Genomic DNA, 23287 nt, shown 5'->3' on the forward strand with positions numbered 1-23287 from the left:
AATGCATGCAATGCATTTTTGCAACCCTATGCTATGTTTTTGATTATCCCGGCTCATTGCTGAAATGAATGAAGTGAAAAAAAGAAAAAAAAAACATTTAATTAAGGCTAGGCCAATGTTTCCTTTAACATTATGTTAATTTTTGATTGTTCAGCATTATTTTGGGCAATGGCTTGAAAAATGAATAAATAACTTGTATATCTTGTCTCAATTCTGTTTCTTTAAACAGGAGGAAAATTTTAGGTATATGGATGTGGGTGATTCCAGTGTCAGTTGCCATGTCCACATTTGGAACATTAAATGGTGGTACATTTATGGGAGGACGTATATGTTATGTGGCAGCAAGAGAAGGTCACCTGGTAAGAGCAACAAAGCAGTATATGTTTGTTAGTTTGACAAATCCATTGACACCTTGTTCACATGTTGAAAATATAAAAAAAAAAGAGACTTCCTATCTAATACAAAGAGAAAGTATCTCAGAGAAATCCACAATTTATTATAAGACTAGGCTTACTGGGTCAGGTTAAAAATTGAACGCATAAGGCGGAGTCCAGCCTTTGGTGTGCTGTAAACTGCAGGTAATGCAGTTTATATTATCACTGCAGTGACAACTACAACAACATTCTTTTCTGTTATATTTTGAGTCATACTTATTTCTGCTTCTAGTCAAAAAGTTAGATATTTCATTTTTTTTTGTCTTATTACGCAGTTTATTTGTGAACCTGTCTTACAGGCCTTAGTGAATTTTATGGCTCTATACTTTATCCATCCATCCATGCATCCATGCATCCATGCATCCATGCATCCATCCATCCATCCATCCATCCATCCATCCATCCATCCATCCATCCATCCATCCATCCATCCACAATCCCTTTTCTCCATTTGTTCACACGAGGTTGGGGTGTCAAATCAACCTTATTATTATATACTCTGATTTTTTTTGTATTTTGGGCTATAAAGCTGCTCTGCTTATTCAAGTCTGTGTTGATTTTTCTTCCTATAGCCTTGTTTGTATAAACAAAAAACACTGTTAAAGGATTTAGGTTCTTGCTATTGACTTCGCATCTAATTCTGTGGAAAATTATATTTTTCCTGGTTCAAACTGAGTAAAAACTGTCAAAAATGTTAGGCGGAATGTTTGAAAAGCTGATTTCTTTATGAATGTTTTGTGCTATTCCATGATGGAAAGGACTACTTTACAGTAATGCAGATGTGGTCACAAGTTTCCAACATAAGACAGGAACCCCTTGTGTTTTGTCTGTCTGGGGAAGTTCATTTTAATGAGAGCTGTAATATTTATGAAACATTTAGCACTCAGATAACTTAAGGCAGGAAGAACAGGTTGTTAGAAGCTTTGAAGGAGAGATCTGTGTTCATTTACAACAGTTTATCCTCAGTCCCAGCCTTCTGGTTGACCCCTTCAGCCCTCTAGGATTAAGCCTGAATCTCAGATTTATGACAAATGTAAAGAAAGAACTACAGACAACTGCATTGTGGAATTTTCTCCAGCTCCAGGTGAGAAAAGCCTATCGTAGAGGATTTATCTTATTCTATTTCGGCTTTGTCCCTTACTGAGATTTTTAAGTTGCCAGTCAAAGTTGCTGATGCTGAAATTTCTCCTGTCAAACTGGCCAGAAAATATAGCATTTCGTCTGTTTCAGAATTAATGGTAATAATAATTATATCATCTAGACGATAATTTTCCTGGTCTACCAGGTCCACCAACTTTTTTATCAGCCATTCTGTTACTGCTGATTACAAGAAGTGATAGGGTCCTTCTTGCAGGCTCAGCAGGAAATATTTATTATCAATCCCTCTTCTGGCACTAGACTGGACTGAGATGCTTCTCCTTAACCTACATTTTTGCCCATTCATCATCATCCCTTTTGGGGAGAGTGACATCACCACAAATTATCACATTGATAATAAGGTCCTAAGCACACAATCAGTCATGAGGCACTTGGGCACTCGGGTTGATAGCAAACTGACTTTTGACCACCATATTTCTTCCATTGTAAGGAAAGCTTTCTACATGGCTCACCTCATTAGTAAGGGTATCTCATCCAGGGACAAGGTGGTCATAATGTCCCTGTATTCTTCTCTTATAAGACCCATTATTGAGTACAATGCACCTACACAAATAGGCTAAAAGCCTTGTCCCTCTACTCAGTCTCCTACAGACTCCTCAAAGGTGACCTTTGTCTGGCATACAAAGTAATCTCAGACCCTGCCCTGATGGGGCTGCTGCATATCCGCAAGTCAAGCTCCACTCAAGTAACCCGCATGCTCAATGTCAACCTGTTCTGTGACATCAATAAGACTTATTGGCGGGACAGATTTGTGTCCCAGAGAATCCGCCTTTTGTGGAATAGACTCTCTACACGTAAAGCAGAATACCTCATTAACCCTTTTTAAGCTCAACCTGAATAACTGGATGGGAAACAGAAAATACACTCCTGGGATTCCACCCGTGTACCTGCTGGACAGTGGCATAGGGTGCTGACTTGTTGGAACATGGGCTAAATTCTTGGCTAGGCTTCTAAGGGCCTCAGCGCAAATAGCCTAGTAACTTCCTATGATCCTATGATCCTATGATCCTATTCATCCCAAGATTTGCTCATTGGCCTCCTCATCAGTGGCAGTTCTGATTAGTCTGATTATGAACCTTCAGCTGTCTGTGTTAACAGACAGGGCATTAATGCCCTTTGTGGTTTTACACCCACAGGTATAACCACTGGGGATGATGCCTTTGTCACTGCCAATGTCATCTGTGTTAATGGCTCTCGTGCTGATGCTCTTGGTGTCAGGCATTTTAGTGGTTCTCAGGGCCAGCTATTCAGGTTTGGTTTTGGTGCTACTATTGTTGCTGTCATTGCTTATCTTCTCTGGTTTGGTCTTCAAGCCCCCAGCCTCAAGACTGTCAGTGCTGGGCTCAGGCTCAATGGATCCATTGGCGTCACTATTAGAAGTTAAGCTATATGGGTCAGACTCAGTGCTGGTCTTCTCAGTGTCAGTATTGGCCTTGATGAGTTTTAGATTTGAGCTGTTATGGTTAGGATCTGTGGTAACAGATAGGTGATAATGCAGGTAGGCTTGCATTTGCTGCCCTCAGCACCTGTTCCTGTATCAACCATTGTCTTAAATGAAGACATGTTTCTGTCGTGTCCTTCACCATCCATCTTTCTCATCATCAGACAGATCAAAAGGCAGTATAAAACCTACTCACATATCCCTGAAAAAATTACCAAACTACTTCTGAAACCAGGCACCACACACAAAGCAGAAGGTTAGGCGTACAAAAATGGTTTGGAATTTGTAATAGGAACAAATAATAAAATTACTACAAAATAATAAAAATGCTGTAGCTTTCAGTATTAGAAATTAACTTGTGTCCTTTGTTAGACTTACAAATTTGCAACAGTGCATGGATGATGCATACCCATACACTTTAAGGTCAGCTATAATAGAGTTGGATGTGACCCCTCCCCACTATTCCCTCCAGACAACATTATCATAGAATCATAGAAGGTTACTAGGCTATTGGCCATGTGGCCATTATAAGCCTAGCCAAGAGTTTATCCCATGTTTAGACAAGTCAGCACACAGAGCCCCTGTCCAGCAGGGACACAGGTGGAATCCCAGGAGTGTGTTTTCTGTTTCCCATCCTGTTATCCAGGTTGCGCTTAAAAAGGGATAATGAGGTACTCTGCTTGATGTGGAGAGGGAGTCTATTCCACAGATGGGGAGTCTCTGGGATACAGATCTGTCCCACCAACAAGTCCTATCGATGTCACAGGCCAGGTGGAGGTCGCATGTATGGGTTGCTCGAGTGGAGCTTGACTTGTGTATATGCAGCAGTCCCATCAAGGTGGGGTCTGAAATTGCTTTGTATGCCAGACAGAGGTCACCTCTGAAAAGTCTGTATGAAATTGAGTAGAGGGACAGGGCCTTTAGCCTATCTGTGTAGGGTAGGTGTTTGAGGCCCTGGATTCTCCTGGTGAGGAACCTCTGTGGTCTCTCCAGCTGCTGCATGTGCTTTGTGAGGTACATGCCGAAGGGGGCATTGTACTCAATAATTGGCCTTATAAGGGAAGAATACAGGGATCTTATGACCTCTTTGTCCCTGGATGAGATACCCTTACTTATGAGGTGGGTCATGTAGAAAGCATTCTTTACAATGGAAGCAACATGGTGGTCAAACGTCAGGTTGCTATCAACCTGGGTGCCCAAATCCCTCACTACTGATTCTGTACTTAGGACATTGTTATTAATGTGATAATATGTGGGGACATCACTCTCCCCAAAGAGGATGATGATGCATTTTTTGACATTCAGCTTAGGGCCATGTTTCTGGCACCAGTCATTTGTTTGGGTGAGACCCTCTTGGAGGACGTCCACATCACTTGGGGAATTGATGACTGGACCCAGCTTGTAGTCATCTGCAAACTCGGTCAGCCACAGCCCATTGGTTTTGGCCTGCACGTCAGAGAAGTATATCCCGCGTAACAGAGGCCCCAAGACCGATCTCTGGGGTATGATACTCATTATGGGTCTACTGCTTGATGTGGCTTCCCCTATTTTGATTAGGTGGGTTCTATCAGTGAGCCAGTTTGCTACCCATCTGGTAACATATGGATTGATGCCTAGTTGAGAGAGTTTATCTACTATGCCCAAGTGGGGAATAGTGTTGAAGGCTTTGGCCAGGTCAAGGTAGGTGGTGTGCGCCGTCTTCCCCTTGTCCATGGCTTTGGTGACTGTCTCAATTAAGTCAATCAGATTTAACAGATATGACCACCTCTTGATAAAGCCAAACTGTGTGGGGTTGAGTGTTTGGAGGCCGTCAATGTTCCTGTTAATGAAGTCCATGATAATCCATTCCATGGCCTTGCAGATCAGGTTAGTTAGGCTAATCGGTCTTTAATTTCCTGGATTAGTGGATGCTCCACCTTTGTGTAAAGGGATGACAGTGGCTGTCCTCCACTTGGCTGGGACAAAGCCAGTACTCAGGCTTTGGTTGAATAGGGTACCTGATGGTGCTGCAAGTTCATGCCTGAGTTCATGCAGGATGCAGCCTGGGATGTTGTATTTTTTGCCTTTGAAAAGGCAGTGATGACCTGTTCCCTAGAGATAAGGGGTGGGGAGCAGGTACTGGGGATGTCCTGATTTACTGATGGGGGGACAGAGGGGAGAAGTTTTCACTGAATCTGTCAGCCAGTAGATTGGCTATATCTACAGCATTTGTGTATGTGGTGTCCTTGACCACCAGTTCTGAACAGATCTGGGTGCTTCCTTTGAGATTGTGGACATATGTGAAGAAGGCCTTATGATTGTCTCTAGTAGACATGGCCAATTTGGACTCGAAGTTGGCTTTAGAGGATTTCACTAGTGCTCTTATTTGCTTGTTCAGGCTAAGGAGAGATTGCTTCCAGTTGGGCACCTGCTCCTTCTTGGCCCTGGACAGCAATTTTTTCCAGATGTCCACCAGACAGGTTTACTCTTCCTTGCAGAGGATGATTTTGTCTGGTCAGGTATTCCTGATTCCATGCATCTATATAAATGCTCGTATAGTACTTCGGTGTAGATTTGTACATTGGTGCCAGTTCCTACAGTGGGGGAGGGGGCTGTGAAGCTGTTTATACCATCCCTCAGGAGGTTGTAATCAGCTTTGGAGAAGTTTTTTTGGTTGACCCTAGCTAGAGGGGGGTCAGAGGAGATGGTGACTTCAAAAGTGACTGCTTTATGGTTGGATCTTACCAGGGAAGATGATATCATAGGTGTGCTGCAGTAGTTACTCATGTTGGTTAATACCAAGTCCAAGATATTATCACTTCTTGTGGGGGTATCGACTAGCTGTTCCAAGGCATTTGTATTGATAAAATCAAGGAATCTCTGGGCATTTGTGTTCTGGCATGAATAGTGTTTCCAATCTATGGTTGGGTAATTAAAGTCACCCAGGATCAGGGTAAAGGGTTGAATCTTGATAGATTTGAAGAGGTCCAGATAGGTGTAGTGGGCATCTTGAGTCAAATGTGCAGGCCTGTAGCTAGCTATAATTTGAATAAGGGCCTTGTCAATGGTTAACTGCACCTGGAGTGCCTCCTGTGTGTCATACTGTTTGACCAGCCTGGAGGTGTATGTGTCTTTAATATATATTGAAACTCCACCTCCTTTGGCTTTTGCTGCCCACATTTTGGGGTCTGAATGTGTGATAGGATGAGTAACCAAGTAAGGCTGGGGTGCTCTCCACAGCTTTGAACCAGGTTTTGTGGCTGCACAAATTTCAACATCTTCCAGGGTTAATAATGCCTGTAATGAGTGCAGTTTCATGTTTAGACTCCTAGCATTTAGCAGCATGACCTTTAATTTGCATTTTGTTGAGATTTTTATTTTAGTAGTATTGACCTCATGACTTTTCCTAAAAAGGCACTATGGGGGAGGCAAGGGCCTTTGCCAAAAGCCTGAAGCCCAAGTGAGACAGTTGCAGGCCATCTCTAGCAAAGCAACGTGGTCTGTCGATCATATCTTCCCAGGCTGTCAGGCACTGGATCCCCCTGGAATGACACCAGAAACAAAGCCAATTGTTAAAGTCAATAATTTTCTGTTTTATTGCGGCATCATTCTGGGTGATGGTAGAATGCTGCTTAAGGATAGGGACATACCTGCCTGGGACACATATTCAGTGAGCTCAATCATGTCTCTCTTCATATTGTCCAGGGAGGTATGTCTCAAGTCGTTAACGCCAACGTGGACTATGACAGAGTCATAACAGTACCTGTTGTTGAGAGACCTGAGTGTGTGTGAGATATGGTGGATTTTGGCACCTCATAAACAACTAACCGTGACTTTCTCTTTATCCAGCCTGTTTCACAATGGAGTCTCCTATGACTAATATGTTGGGTTTATGGTTAGGTCTTAGTGGTTGCAAGACACTGGTGTGTGGACTATCCATGGTATGTAGTGTGGAAGGTTGTAGAGTTCTCATGTGTTTTTGCCTCTGAGGTCTCCTTTGTTTGGGTTTGTTTTTGTTGAGAACCTCCACATATGTGAGTGTGTGTTGTGTAGTTGTGGGTGGTGTTTGAGGTGTAGTGATTGTGTTGACAACCTTCTCAGTGCCAGGTATACTGGCTTGTGAGGGAGAGAGCATAGACTCTAGCTTTTTTATGTAATTGCATCTCTCGCAAATTGTGTTCCTAGGTGGTAGCAGTAGATGGTTGTCCATGTAAATGAGACAGTTGCTACACTGTCTCAGGATGCCCATATCAACCAGGCTGGCAGGAGAAACCATAGGAAATTGTCCATCCATATTTGTCAGAATGTGAGGGAGAGAGGCCAGGGAGAGCTAAGGGGTAGGCCTAAAGCCCAAGTGCTTAAACTAAAACTAAGAGGCTTAGAATAACACTTAAAATTTAAAAATGCTAAAAACAAGCAATAATAAATGCAGCAGAGAAGATGCAATTGAGCACTTTAGAGAACAAGTAGCAGAAAAAGCAAGATTAAGTGACAGAGTAGGAGGAGGAAGCACAAATACTGTAAAAGCAGCTGAGTAAAATTTTTTTTTAGTAAAGTGGAAAGGGAGAAAGGAGATAATTCAAGGTTAATAACTAAGAGGGTTGGCCTTCCCAAATGCTCTCTCTGTATTAGGTAGAATGAGCTAATGACACTGGACTGGGAGGAGTGTCTCTGATCAAATTAATTTACACTAGGGATGGGCAACTGCAAAGCTATCAAGTATAAGAACAAGACACCAATAGGGAGGCAGGGAAGGAAACTATGCTACATCTGCTAGCACTATTGTAGGCAGAAAAACAATACAGAAATGTTTATCACAGCAGAAAAACAGCAGTGAGACACTAAATGAAAGTTTTAAACAGATAAATTAGCAAGGAGACTGTAGAGAATACTTTTAACTGCAAACAAATCAGTTATATGATACACTCCTTGGCAGGAAATCAGAACAAACAAACAGATGCTTAACAAATAGAGATCATTTCCAGTTAATAACTTTTACACAGTGAAACTATGTAAAAAAGCTTTACAAACAGTGTGGCAGTAACAAAAATGATTTAGCAGGCCCTGTAAGGCAGGCAGTTTCAGTTAGGGTTACCACCTGTCCCACTTTGCAGGGGACAGTCCCTCTTTGGGTAGTTGTGTCCTGTGAAAAAAATGAAAAAAATGGCAAATGTCCTGAGATTTTAGGATAAGAATATTTCCTTAGTTTTCTTTAATTATTGCATAAAACAGTTATTTTGAATCTGAAATATCTAAATGTTACACGAATTAGCATAATCAACCCAAATCCTACAAAATAAGTTTTTATTTTGGCAAAAAAAGTGAAATTCTGTTTGTACTGGTCATAGGTATGATTTGTCCTGCAAAATCAGACATTTCTACAAAAAAATGTCCCACTTTGGGCATTTGAAAAGGTGGCAACCCTAGTTTCAGTACAACAATGCAGATTAGTTTATAGCAATAAAATACAGTAAATAATAGTAGACAGCAGACAATAAAAAGTATTATAAATGGTTAGAATAAGCATTAACTAGCAAAAATATGCAAAAAAACAGGATAAATATTGTTATATATCACAGATCAAAGTTGTGGTCAGTGCCCCTCCTCTGTTCAGCTCAATGTGTAGAAACAGAATTCCTCTCAAAGGCAGGGCCTAAATACCAGAAGGTACAACCAGAAACAACTTAAAAAAGCTCAGAAGTTTGGGGAAGTCCTTAAAATGACAAGAAGAGGGCAGTATTGTCCACTGACCCCACAACCCCTTCATAAAAGTTCCTGCAGTAAGCCTTTTGGTCCTCTTGTCTTCCTCTTGGATGACCCTCCCTGTGGATAAGTTGGTGCAACTTATATTCAGGACCTCATGGGAAGAACCTGACATTGAAGCATCTACTCCAGGGAGATGGCTGCAGCCACCCAGTGATTGGACTTTCTGCATTTAGACTTGGCTCTGTTGTTGCTGTAGTTGGCCTTAAAAAGCTCCTACATTGCAGAGTCCTGTGTTCATCCTCCTAATAAATAGTCCAGAGTGATGGAAGGTTTCAGAAGCATGTTTATGTGTCCTCTTCATTCACACTGATTATGCTAAACACACACTCTTCCATTACTGAATATCCCACCCAGGAAAAGATGCGACAAGAGAAGAGAAGAGATATTAAACCTCATCAGCAAAAGAACTATCCAAGAAGTTCCAGCTGTTCAGAAAGGTTTTGATTATTACTCCACATACTTCTCGGTTCCAAAAATGAAAAAGAACTTTGGGTCAATTTTGATTTAATCAGCCTAATAAAGTTTGTCCACAAGTAAACTTTCCAGATGGTCATGATGTAGTCCATCATTCCTTGTCTGCAAGAAGGAAACTGGTTGGTCTCATTGGACCTCAAAGATGTCTATCTACACACCAACATTTCCAAGCAGTGCAGGAGGTTTCTAGAGATCTCGGTAGGAACCAGTCATTATCAATTCTAGGCCCTTCCATTCAGTCTCATGTCAGCCTCCAGAGTATTTGCAAATGCATCTTCATAGCTGCAGTTAACTAGACACTGTGATGGTTGAACGTGTTTATCTACCTGGATGACTAGCTCCAAGCCACACCCTCTTTAGATATATTACTTGTCTGGAAGTTTGTACAAAAGATTAAGGCTCTGCCATTAATATACTGCTTCATGTATCCAAGATACAGGGGATGGCTACTTCCACTTCTGTTTGCCTGCTGTATGACTATGAGCAAGTTACCTAACCAGGTAGTGCTCTTGGGACACCCTAGAAAAGGGACATTTGTGTCTAGTGGGTGTACCTGGTTAACAAATGAATAAAAAATAAAAAAAAGTTACAGCTCAGAAGTTTCTGCTGAGTCTTTCTAAACCATGGGAATAACTGCAAACACTAGGAAGTCCCATACATAGGTCTCATAGGTACTAACATTCACAATATGCACCTTGGGCACTCTGTTCTGCAAAGCACATTTCACTGCAAGCAGGATCCTTATTTTACAAACTGCAGTATCCCAGTATCTACACTTTCATTCATTCACAACACCTCTCTGTGAAGAACACTGAACCAAATGGCAGCTACAATTTACATAGTTTCTCATGCAAGGTTCCATATCAGGGTCCTCTAATGGTCTCTCAGTGTGGAGTAGGCTCAGTAATTAGAGCCACTGTTTGATCTGATAAAGATTTCCAAGCCATGCTAGATTTATTTACAGTGTTGATTTCATACTCAAGATCCTACACTGGGTAGCAGAGTTCAAGGACATAGTCCTGTAATGCCTGTCATCACAGATGAATCTGCCCTACCTAGGGTGTGAGGGCATTATCAAATGCAGACAGTCCAGGCTATATTGCCAAAGATTAAGGCCCAGTCTGCACTTCTAGAAGAAATGGAGATAATGGTAGTCCTACTCATTCTGCATGTGTTTCAGAAGAACTCCCTTCCCTAGGTGCTATTGCAGTCTGCATCAACAGAATGGCACTGTTTTGGTTAAACAAGCAGATGGGAACTCACTCCTACCTTTTACTTCAGAAGCAAAGAGAATATATGAAAAAAACATGGTTCACATAATTATTAAGGTCTTTGCCCCACAGGTACAAGGTACATGGTTTGATTCTGTCCTCTGGTTATTGGCTAGGCTTGTAATAGTTTGCAGGCTATTTACATAGTATTTACCTATGAAACTATCAATGATTTATGTCAACATAACAGTTATATTTCTGGGGAGATCAGTTCTATGGGCCTTAGACTCAGTAATTGATTATTAATGCCTCACGAGTGCCCCTTCAGTTTAGCTATAGCGTAAAAGCTCTTCTCTCATTGGGGGCACAGAGGGAATACCTTGCTGTGCTGTCTTTGCATCCCCAACTGACACCAAGTGCAATAATTCCTATTTATTCATTCATCTGCTGCGGTATCATCCCATGGATGCATTCATCCAGAGATATCCTCAGAACTCCTTTGCATGTTTACCTTTTTTCTCTTTATTATGAAATTCATTAAGAAAATCAGGGAGAACAAGACAAGAACTATTCTCCTCACCCCATTCTGGCTTCAACAAGTGTCATTCTCTTTGCCATCACCTCATCTTCAGAAGAGGCCTCTATACTCAAAACCTCACCATTACATGGGCAACAACAACTGAAAGACCTTTCAGAACCTATGATGCCATATTACATTTTGGTGATGTGTGAGGGATTGCCAGGTGAAAGTAAATTCTGAAAAGTAATTCAAGTGGGCAAGGGCCAGAGAATCTGCTTTTTTTCATCTTTTTTGAGGTCAGGTGTTACAGATATTAAATATATATATATAAAGATAGTAAAAAATATAGATCCTATTATCCAATTTTCAAATGCTAAGGATCCAGTCAAGTTATAATTTCCAGGTAAAAAACACAATATCTGTTGTTTGCCAATGTTTACCTCTGCTATTTCATATTGACTATATCATTCAAAGGCATTCAGTTTGTTCAACTTGATTTGTCTGTCTAAAACTCAAACAACCAGAAAAAGTATAATTAAAAGATCAGTAGAGACACATGATTTTGGTATAGCAGCTCTAAGCATGTATCACTGGCCTATGGAGAGGAAATGTTTCTTCTCACTGGTACTGAACTTTTTAGTATACCACACGTTTGTCATTTGTCTGTTGCAAGTCTCAAACATTTTACAGTGCTGGACTCTGATGATCCATTCTGGGATTTGCAAGTTTACTGAACACTCACTCAGTTCCAGTAATATCACTCTGGTTTGCAAGGCTCATACTGCATTGTTTGCTGTATTCCTCTCTCTTTACATAAGTGCATTGAGCCTCATCATTTTTCTGCACAGAGGGAATACCTCCTGATATGTTTATTCTGCTCCAGTGCAGTCTAATATTTGTCATTCTACTGTGATGGTCTAATTGCATTGATAAGCCATATTTACTGCTTTCTCACAATGCCTGCTTAAATTTAAAACATCTGACAAGAACACTCAAAGTTTATTCCCAAGTTTTTGTTGTAGCTATGTATCCAACAGTACCCTTGTTTCCAGCATGCTTATGCCTTCTTGGATCCTGCTTGGCATTTCTCAGCAGCCATTTCAAGATTCCATATTTCTGGCATTTTCTCCATTTTTCTAAATTCTTCTACATGACTGCTAACTATATTATAGTGTATTTTCTGATCTGACATTATAATGTATTTTCCTGATCTGATATTCATTAACAAAGCATCAGATGAATGGATGACTCATTTGATTTATAAGTAGTAAATTGCTATACCAGTCACCAGAGATTATTTACTGTGAAATAAGTGTTTTCCTAACATAGCAACTCAGAAGATCTTGGATTCTTCCATTGAAAGATATTTTCATTCATCATTTTTCATTTTGGGACAGACATTTGCTCTTATATTCTCATTTTTCACTGCCATAAAATGCTTCAGCCAAAGGACAATTTAATAACTGCAAACTTTATAACCAAGGATAAAAGAATTATTTTGTTATGAAGTAATGGACAATTATGATTTAGTTACTGTTCTGGAGCAACAGTAATAATACCTGATAATCTGTAAATCTCTAATTCGCAAAGATTATTCTAATGTCTGCAACTATTTATTATGCAACATATAGCATGTCTTCAAATAATAGTTACTGCAATGTAGAGTTCCTCATAAATTGTTAAAATACAGATAAAACTGAGCAATATACAGCTCAATATACCTGTCATGTTAAAGGAAACTATTATGTTAATAATATTGTATAACAGTGTATACAATCCCTACATGCATCTGTCCCATAACTTTTAATTTGAAAAGGATAATATTTTAAATGCCTTATGCCCCATTTTTTTATTCTATAAAAGCTACTGTATTGTTTGCTTTATAAACTACAATGTTATATTGTCACCACCAAATAGCCTGGGTTAATTCCTGAAAGTTGTCTTCAGACATCTCACACAACTGATTAGCAAATAAATAAATTAAATAAAATATAAAAGTAAGGGGTATCTGAGTGGCACAGTGAAGGTCTAAGTTATAGTTCAATGAAATGATAACTGTCCCATCAAAATGTTTAGATACTTATGAAATTCTCTAAAGAAATATGATCTACCCCAAAGTGCTACTTTAAATTGAAAAGATGTGGGGTGTGTTCTACGTGCAGTAGGTTTACCCTTTTGTCTGGTCTGGTGAAACATTATTCATAGTCATTTCAGTGAAAAGGGTTTCACTAAACTAGAATGAACCATATTAGTAACCTAATGAAAATAACGTGAAAGTGATGGGTCCACTCAAAAGGGACATTTATGTATAGTACTTGAAATACACATTTTGAAGCTAAGCTCTGTGCATCAAAATAATCTACTGCTAACCAAACATGATAAATTAAAAAAAAAGTGTTATTTCTTTTTTTATTTTCTTTTGGCTCATTATGTGGAAAAACTTGGTATTTTATTATTTTTCTGTACTTTTTGCCTTGATCATAAAAATATCACCCAGTGCCAGTTACTGTGTTTATGGAGGTCACAGCTAACAGCATATGAGATTGCTCCATGATAACTTATTTATTACATCCCAGTTTGCTGATTTTACTTACTTAGTCATTTAACCAGCTAAGACGAATTTAACACAAAAAACACCTTTTAGAGGCAATGAGGAAACATTGGTCTGGTAAAGTGACTCGTTCAATGCACTGCAGTATGCAAGAAGACAGTAAATGAATAAAACCCAAGACTATCAGATGGAGCTTATTAGAAGTGCATAGCCTTATTCTTTGTACTATGCTGTCAGCTGTGGGGGAGGGGGTTGTGCTAGTTTTCTAGTTAGGAAGAATAAATGTGGAGGTGGTAGTGGAGGGGGGATGAGTAATGAGTGGAAGTGCTGTATAAATGAGATATTACATAATGGGGTGGAATAGAAAAAATGAGGTCTGTTCCATATGGAATACTTACTAAACCAAAGGATCAGATAAAGTAAGGCTGTCTAGGCTATACTCTAGGGACATAGACTATAAATAATCTTTATCCCTTGATTAAGAGATACTTTCTTCTAGTTCTTCATAAGCATAACTTCACCTTTCTACTTGTTTAGGAGATATTATATGTATGTCAACACATGCAATTTGAACTTGGGGGAAATTTGAGCTATTCATTTTAGCATAAATTGTTAAGGGAATATGGGGTCAGGACAATGCTGATTCATATCACCTCAAAAGTAGTCTCAGGAAAATATAGCAACCTATAATGTATTGCTATTTCTTTGGATGACTAACAATGCAGTTTCCAACTAGCTACTATCCTTTCCAACTCTATCATCTGTTGTTTCTTAAGCATCTGGCATTTAGGAACAATAATCGCCTATGGGACTACATAATGCTATAATATATATATATTTTAAATGAAGGTACAAATCACATCTTGCACAAGCCAGGGCATATTATCTTAAGCACCTTTGTTGGTAGTTAGCCTAATATTACTTTTAGGTGTTTTGTAGGACTCCTGTTTGTTATGGTTATTTGGGTCCTTTTGCTCCAATCATGCCTTGCTCAATCCATTCCCTTTATCATCAGAACTGTTTGATGGGTTAACCAGGGTGCTATTTTAGACTTAAGACTTCTCATTATAGAGGATAAAACTTGTTTTGTTTGGGAGTTAGAAGTTATGAAAACAGTGTCATAGATCTGTCTGGTCAAGTTATAGTGTATTGTGAGGTCCGGTCTATTGAAGTGAAGTTCTGCAAGGTTATTTTCTGAAATCATTGAAATTATTCTTGTAGTTGTGTAGCTAGGACAGTTTTCTGTAAGATTTAAGGCTGTAAAACAATATAAAGATTCTGGTTTTGAGACTTTAAATGCTACTCATATTAGTAATGAACTTGAAACTAATATGATTTTAAAAAGTCTGAATATTTGGGGTATTTCTTTATTAAATCTGGAATTGTTAGTGTTGACTTTTTCCATATGATTAATACAACAATATAGGTGTAGAACTGAGGTATTTTAAATCATGTAGAAAACTACATCTTTTAGCCTATTTTCCACTTTTAAAAGATATTGGTAATACTAATGTTGATCAAATTTTGGATGCCTGAATAATTTTTGAGACTTTATCAGTAAAGACTCTGTCCACTTATGTGCAGAATATAATTTTGAGCCTTATGCATAGTATTAGTTTAACACTAATACTGTTAAGGTGACAAGTGAGTTTATTCTCCCTTACACTTCTGAAAATATTATGTTTTCCCTTATACTTTGAATAATGCTTTCAATAATGAATTTTAATTTGTCTAAAGAGCATGGCCAGCTTTAATAAATTTGATTGAGAATAAGAATTTAATTTTCAAACAAACTGATAAAGGCAGAAAAGTTTTGATAATGAATGTCAATTAGTTCTATAAGGTGTGTTTGGATAATATTAATAATAGGGTCACTTATCATCATGAAACTTTAGTTAGCTATAAAAGTATGCTGTATGAGTTTATGGATTTGTTATACAAAAGGATGAGGTTGGGTTACTGCTTACAAGATGATATTGACATGAAGTTGTTTAACCCCAAAATTAAGATGCCCTCATTTTATTGTCTCTCCTCAAGGTTTATAAATGTATTTGGACCCTGCCCTGGTTAACCTATTACATTGTGTAGGTGTATTAATTTTGAAAATCTAGGGGGAATTCTTTGATTTTATTTAATTAATGTTGTTTAGCGTCTTCCTTCATATAATAAAAGTACTACTCAGTTGTTGCAAAAATTATCTGAAGTAATTTGGGAAGACAATGTGTACTAGTTAACAATTAATGTGATAAACCTTTATACTAGCATTAAACATAAATTTTGTTTGGAAGCAATTGCTTATTTTTGGACAGTGACCCTAAACTTACTATTTGATTGAATTAACAGATTGTTTAAATGTTTTTTTTATGTTTGATGATCACATGTCAGACTGCCATAGGGGTTTGTTTTACTTCAGCTTCTCTTTGCTTGTTTATTTATGGAGCATTTGTGGCAGGAATATTTGAATAGACACCATTGTTTAACACCCATTGGTTCATTATTTTTGCTTTATCTACAATCTGATATTTTTATGTAATGGTACAGTTCAACACTGCTCAATTTTATTAATGTGTTATATGCAAATAGGTTTGGTATAGCTGTCCCTCATTATACTCATCCTTCTGATGTTACTTTTTGGATGTTACCTTGATTGGTGTCCCATGAGAATCAATTACTTTTATATTATTTTATAAATCACTCTTCTCAGTGGATTACATACATGGTTCAAGTTTTCACCCAAATTATTTATTGTCTTCTCTACCAAAGGGTAAATTCATAAGACGGTTACAGTTTTGTACAAAAAGAAAGAACCCTTTGATGGAATATTCTAAACTAATACAAATGTTTTGTAAAATGACATATTCTGAGAATGATGTTTATATTTTTAAAGCATATTAGCAAGCCTCTGTAACTCCAAGGTCTAAGTTACAAGGTTAAAGCAAAGAAAATACAATTGGATTACAAAGGCCAACTTCAAAAAGGCACATTTAGTATGTTTCACAGTTTAATATTTTATTACAGGACATAACAACTTTAATAAAAAAAACTGGATCATTATAAAAATGGATCCAAATTTTAAATATGCATGTATACAATGTTCCTGTGGTTTAATTTTCTAAAAGAAAAAGTAATGGGAATATGTTGCGTTATCCCTTAATCTGATATTCCTTAAATATTAACCCAGAGGGACACTGGTGAATATACAGTTGGTCTGTTGATTAATAATAGATTTGAGAAACTTAATGGCATAAACTTTAATATTAGCAGAACTATAATTGTTCTACCTGTGCAGTGATTTATGCCATTGAATGCCCCTGTGAGTTATTTTATATGGGTGAACCAAAGAGATAATTTAAAAAAAAAAACATATCAGAAATATTCATGGGGGAAAGCTAGTCCTTTGGCAATGAACAATGAAACTTTATAACTGTATGCACTTTGGTAGGAAACCAGATAGCAAAAGTGGGAAGGTGGTTATTTATAGAATCACTTAGGCTGCCTAAATATGAGATACGGCATGAGAGAGAAGAAAAGATTCATTCAAGTCAGCTTTCAGTTCCACAACTGTCAGTTTAAGATGATTCTGAAATTAATTTAGAGAGTCTATAAAGTTGAAGTGAGAAGTATGCAGAGGATTTGTTCGTAGGTAAGTAGTCAATATTAAGATATGACTATGATCTCTTATCCTCTTTATTCTGTCATTCCCATTAAGATTTTTCACTAAGCCATTTTGATTTTATATATATATATATATATATATATATATATATATATATATATATATATATATATATTCCTAATCACCTTCTTTCTCATAGTCTGACATGGTAAATACCCATTAATCTTGGATAATATCTTCTCGGTGGCATGCTGTTTGCCTCTTTATTTCTGATTTTTAATTCTTTTTCACTGCATTCAAACAACCCTTTAAGGAACTGATATTACTGTTTCAACTTTAACAGTAGTTCTAGGATTTTATAGTTTTTCTGAGGTGCTGTCAAATAATTGATTAGTTTCCATTGTTCAAAGAATCATTTAGTTTCACTTTACCTAAAAGCTCAGAACTATTAACCAGAGCAACTTCTGGTATAGTGTATTTTTTGGTAATGAAATGAATTAACTATTTAAATGCAGCTCAGCTACTCATGAAATATTGATATTCACATTGCAATGCTTTGGAGCATGTGGTCCGGATTCCCCAAGGACTTAACCAGGTTGCTGTACTTAAATAAATCAACATATTTCCATTTTGACATAGTAAATCCCTCTTCTTTTCCAGGAGGAGTATATAGTGAGGCCATAAGATGCACTTATATAAAACTAATAGCTGTACTATACTTTATCAGGTAGACTCTTGTTGAAACTGCAAGTTACAGCCAGACAAACTAAAGAGTAAAATCCTCAAACAAATGGAAAAGTTTAAAAACAGTGTACCCCAATGACAGGAGCTTTGTCATCTACACTGTTTATATATATATATATATATATATATATATATATATATATATATATATATATAAATATATATATATATATGTGTGTATGTATATATATATATATATATATATATATATATATATATATATATATATATGTATATATATATATATATATATATATATATATATATATATATATCATAGGTTGGTACTAGGCTATCGTCCCTAGAGCCTATACAAGCCTAGCCAAACAATTCCCCGGATAATTCTTCCCACAATATTTACTTTCCTGGACCCCTGTCTAGCAGGGCGACTGACATGCTCCCCGTGGTGAATTTCCTATCTCCCATCCAATTGTCAAGTTTCCTTTTGAAGAAGGCCAAGGAGGTGCTCTGCTTGACATGTATGGGCAGTCTCTTCCAGATGTGGGGAGTCTCTGGGTCAGGAACCTCTCTCCTGCATGTTTTGTTCATTGTGATGACAAGGTTTAGATCCCTGGAGCATGTGGCTCTGAGGGATTGGGATTTCTTTAAGTGGAGCATGTCCAACAGCTCAGGGTTTTTTTATGGCCTTGTACGTTAAGCAGAGATTGCCTTTGAGTAGATGATATGCCACAGAGTACAGCTGGAGTTTTTTTAGACGGTCAGCATAGGGCATCTGCTTTAGTCCTGTGATTCTTTTAGTGAGGTATTTCTGCGGCCTTTTCAGCTGTTGCAGATGAGTCTATAATATAATCGCGAAAGCTGTCTTTCATGAATACATGTTCATTGACACATAAATGTCGAAGAATGAGAACAGCGAAGGACAACAACAGCGAAAATGAGAACGCCAAATGCATTCCCAGAAGTAACAGCACCATACAGGTAAGGTAAACCTAATTGAACAAACCTTACCTAAAACACTTTTTCAAACGTCATGGGTGTGTGTGTGTGTGTGTGTGTGTGTGTGTGTGTGTGTGTGTGTGTGTGTGTGTGTGTGTGTGTGTGTAAATATGGGTTACATTTTTACATGCAAACTCAGAGAAATGCTGGCACAGCTGATCCAAAATCAACAATCTAACTAAGCAGTGCTTCTGTCATAAAATTGCTGTGCATTGAGGAATGGGGAATTTGCACATTTCCCACTGTAGTGCAGTCTTGGAGAAGGTTTTTATAATTATTAGAGGTGTGGGAGCCCAGGGAGGCTCGCATCCTGCAAAACAGTGTTTTTTCTTTTTAAAAGGCTGCTGGCCAACTACTTGTGTTCAATTAGTTACCTTAGGATGCATGTTTTATATATATATAGATATATATATATATATATATATATATATATATATATATATATATATGGATTTACTTCATATGTTTGACATTTCAAAATGCCAAATTTCATATGGCCGAGACCATATGATCGACATTTGAAATGTTGAACATATGAAATGCAAAAGTAAAAAACAAAAAACACTTACCTAAACACTGCTAGCAGGGGGGCTTTGCCCCCAGTCCCCCCGTAACTTAAATATACCAACTTTGAAATTGCACTACAGTGCAGGAATGGAAATCTTTCCATTCCACACTGTATGGAGATGCCGGTTCCACATTGTCGGCATTTCAAATGTCGATCATATGGTCTCAGCCATATGAAATTCGGCCTTTTGAAGTGTCGGCAATGTGAAGGGGACTTATTTTATATATATATATATATATATATATATATATATATATATATATATATATACATATATATATATATATATATATATATATATATACATATATATATATATACATATATATATATATATATATATATATATATATATATATATATACTTCAAAAGATTGAAAACTACATTGCACAAGTAAATAAGATCCCCTCCACCTACAACAACACTTAACAAATACAGTTTCTAGTAAGTTTCTGCAGGGGGGGGCAAGCCCCCCTGCATCCCACCCCTTGTAAATTAAATATACCAACTCCAAGATCACACTACAGTGGAAAAAAGTTAATTTCCTAACCAAATTAACTTTTTTTCCACTGTAGCGTGATCTTGCTATATTTAAATTATGGGAGGGGGCAGAGCCCCCATGGAGGGGTGCAGTGGGGCTTGCCCCCCTGCAGAAACATAGTAGAAAGTGTGTTTGTTAGTTAGGTATTGTTATGGGTGGAGTGGAGGTTATTTACATTTGCATTATAGTTTTCAATATTATGAAACACACTTTCAATGTTCTGAGTTTTCAATATTTTGGGTTTTCAGTGTTTTTGAATTTAGATGTTTTGGTCTCAATGTTATGAAAATCAGTGTTATGAAATTTCACTGTTATGAAGTAGATCCATATATATATATATATATATATATATATATATATATATATATATATATATACACACACACACACACACACACACACACACACACACACACACACACACACACACACACACACATATATATGCACACATATAACATCAACGTCCCTTTTCCCATTTTTCTGCATGGAGTCAGGATATCACAGCAACTATTGCCATCTCTCTCAGTTCTGTTCCGCTCTCTTACCTTCTTTGATAGACTGTCACAGGTCTTCTCTTGCACAATCCATCCATCTCTTTGATGGGCGCCCTTGATGCCTCTCGCCTTCTTCCTGTCCATCCCAAATCTTCTTCACAAGTTTGTCTTCTGCTTTCCTGCACATGTGCCCAAAGCACTGTAATCTTTTCTCTTTGACCTTCTCTCCAACTGGAGTTACTTGGGCTTCTGCTCTTATGTCCTCATTCCTTAGTCTGTTCCGTTGTGTGCTTCCCACCACCTATCTTTTGCACTTCACCTCAGTCACCTCTAGTTTCCTCAACTGCTCTGTCCTCACTCCCAAGCTTTTTGAACCATACAGTAGTAGTGGTCTCACTATTGTTTTGTACACCTTACCTTTTAGCTTATTTGACATTCTTATGTCACACACTATCCCTGCCACTCTGTGACAGTTTGTTGCACCCCTTCTAATTCTAGCTCTGACCTCTTCATTCAGCCTTGCCTTCTCCTCAGCCACTCTTTACGAATACTTGAAGCTGCTAACCTGATCCATATTTTCCTTTCTATCTCAAGTCCCAGCTTCATCTGATTTCCCTCATTTCTTCCCATGACATCTGTCTTATCTGTGCTCAGTTCCATCTCTCATTTTCCATTCCCCATCATCTGATGAAGTTCTTTTTCAGAACCTGCATATAATGTCACATCATCTGCATAAAGCACCTTTGTTAGTCTGCCCCCACTGATATCATCCATCACCAACATAAACAGCAGTGGGCTCAGAGCAGAACCCTGATGATCATGGACTACCACTTAAAACCAATCTGTGAGTCCGAAAATTGCTCATATTTGAGTTATTGGGTCCTTGTACATAGCCTGCTCTAATTCTGCTCCTGTTTCTTATACTTCAAATCATTGCAGGTCCACACAAAACAGATTTCTTGGAACTTTGTAGTATGCTTTCTCCAAGTCTAGGAATGCCCAGTTCAACTCTTCCCTTAACTCTATCTTCTTCTCAAATATTTGTCTGACTGCAAATATTGGGTCAGTTCTGCTGCATCCTAATCTGATTCCAAACTACTCATCTCCAGTTTTACTTTCTACTACACTGTGTAGTCATTTGTCAGTCACCCTCTCCAGAACTTTCATGCACCATAACCGGAGTTTGATACTTCTATATTTCCCATAGTTGTGAGTGTCCTCCTTGCAATTATACACTGTCACTAGTCTGGTTGTTTTACAGACTTCTGAGATACACCTCTCTCTCTCTCTCTCTCGATCTCCATCCATCCATCCATCCATCCATCCATCCATCATCCCTTTTTACAGTTTTACACATGGGATCAGGGTGCCACTTCAGCAGTGACAATTATTCACATTGCTGGTTGGCTATCCCTGCCATGGTTATTTTTCCATAACACACACACACTCATACTCACATCTATGGCTGATTTAGAGCATCCAGTCTACCTACTGCATGCCTTTGGAATGTGGGAGAAACCAGAGCACCCAGAGAAAACCCATGCGGACACAGGGAGGACATGAAGACTCCACACAGAAGGTACACCAGCCCAGAACTGAACCTGGAAACCTCTTGCTTTGAGGCAGCAATGCTATTTTCTGTTCCACTGTGCCATCCCCCCTCTGTACTGCTATGAATACCATCTGGAGCCATTTTCTCTCTAATGCACCCAACATCTTGATCATATCTGCAGTGACCTGTGCTGTGAGTCTGCTGCTTTCCCTGACTTCAGTTTCCTAAGCACTGTTCTTACTTCTCCTAGGGTGGTCTCCTTTTTTTCTTTCATCGTAGGCTATGTCAAGACAGTACAGTTTCTGTATGATTTTTTTTATTCAGAAGTTGCTGGAAGTACTTCTTCCATCTGCATTTGATGTTCTGTGGAGTGGTGAACAGGTTGTTGCTGGCATTCCTCATGAAGGCTCTCCGATGCCTGTCTTTTTTATATTTCTGTCTTTGGCTTGCAACCTGATAAAGTTTCTTTGTGCATCTACTACTGCAGAGGTCCAGGAAGTATTCTTTTACATATATGTATATATATATATATATATATATATATATATATATATATATATACATACACATACATACAATATTAAAACTTCACGATTACTCTGGAGAAAACTGATCAGCCTCAAAACTTTTAAGCCCTTTTTGTGCACTAATAGAAAGAGTAGAAGCAATAATTCTCAATGGGAAACAGCAGTCAAAGAGTTACAGCTTGTTGGGGTGTCCTTGACAAGCTGCACCATTGCCCAATTTGTAGGGGAAACCTAAATATACAAGTACTCTTTTCTCATCTCACCCCGATTTAATATTCCTGGTTGATGTATAAGGTCAACCCCTGTTCTCAGCTCTCCTATTTACCCATCCCAAAATCACTGATAAACTCCTCCCCCACCATGTCCACAGTCACTTCTATTTGTTAAAAGAACCTCCACCAAAATTATTTTAATATATCTAATATTCATATTAAGAAATAATTGCATAGTATGAATCACATGCTGTTTTACATACAGAAAGTAAATTTATATGTGGCATTTACCCTAAGAAGCAAAATTTTGATCCAAGGATGAACACTGACTGGTACATAATATCTTCTTAGGGCATTTGCTCTTATTTCTTTGAGCTACACCTCTCTCTCCATCCAGCCACCAATCCACAACCACTCTTTCTCAATTGATGTGGCCAGATATTTTACTAGCTTTTCAGTTATATATTGGCTGTGCAAAGTTTCAAGCTGGAGCAATATATGTGGAATTGTACTCTTTTAAAAGGTGACCTTTAAGTAT

General features: G+C 38.0%; 1 protein-coding gene across 1 annotated transcript in view; it reads left to right on the top strand.

Annotated features, from left to right (window-relative positions):
- LOC122802505 (b(0,+)-type amino acid transporter 1-like) overlaps positions 1-23287 on the top strand; it is a 485360-nt gene that overhangs the window by 393907 nt on the left and 68166 nt on the right. Inside the window, exon 3 of the mRNA XM_044072192.1 lies at positions 230-359. Within this exon, the coding sequence (XP_043928127.1) occupies positions 230-359 (130 nt within the window). The remainder of the gene's footprint in view (positions 1-229; positions 360-23287) is intronic.

The sequence above is a fragment of the Protopterus annectens genome, chromosome 1.part0 (genome assembly GCF_019279795.1).
Source record: "Protopterus annectens isolate FY-2018-M chromosome 1.part0, PAN1.0, whole genome shotgun sequence".
Taxonomy (NCBI): Eukaryota; Metazoa; Chordata; order Ceratodontiformes; family Protopteridae; genus Protopterus; species Protopterus annectens.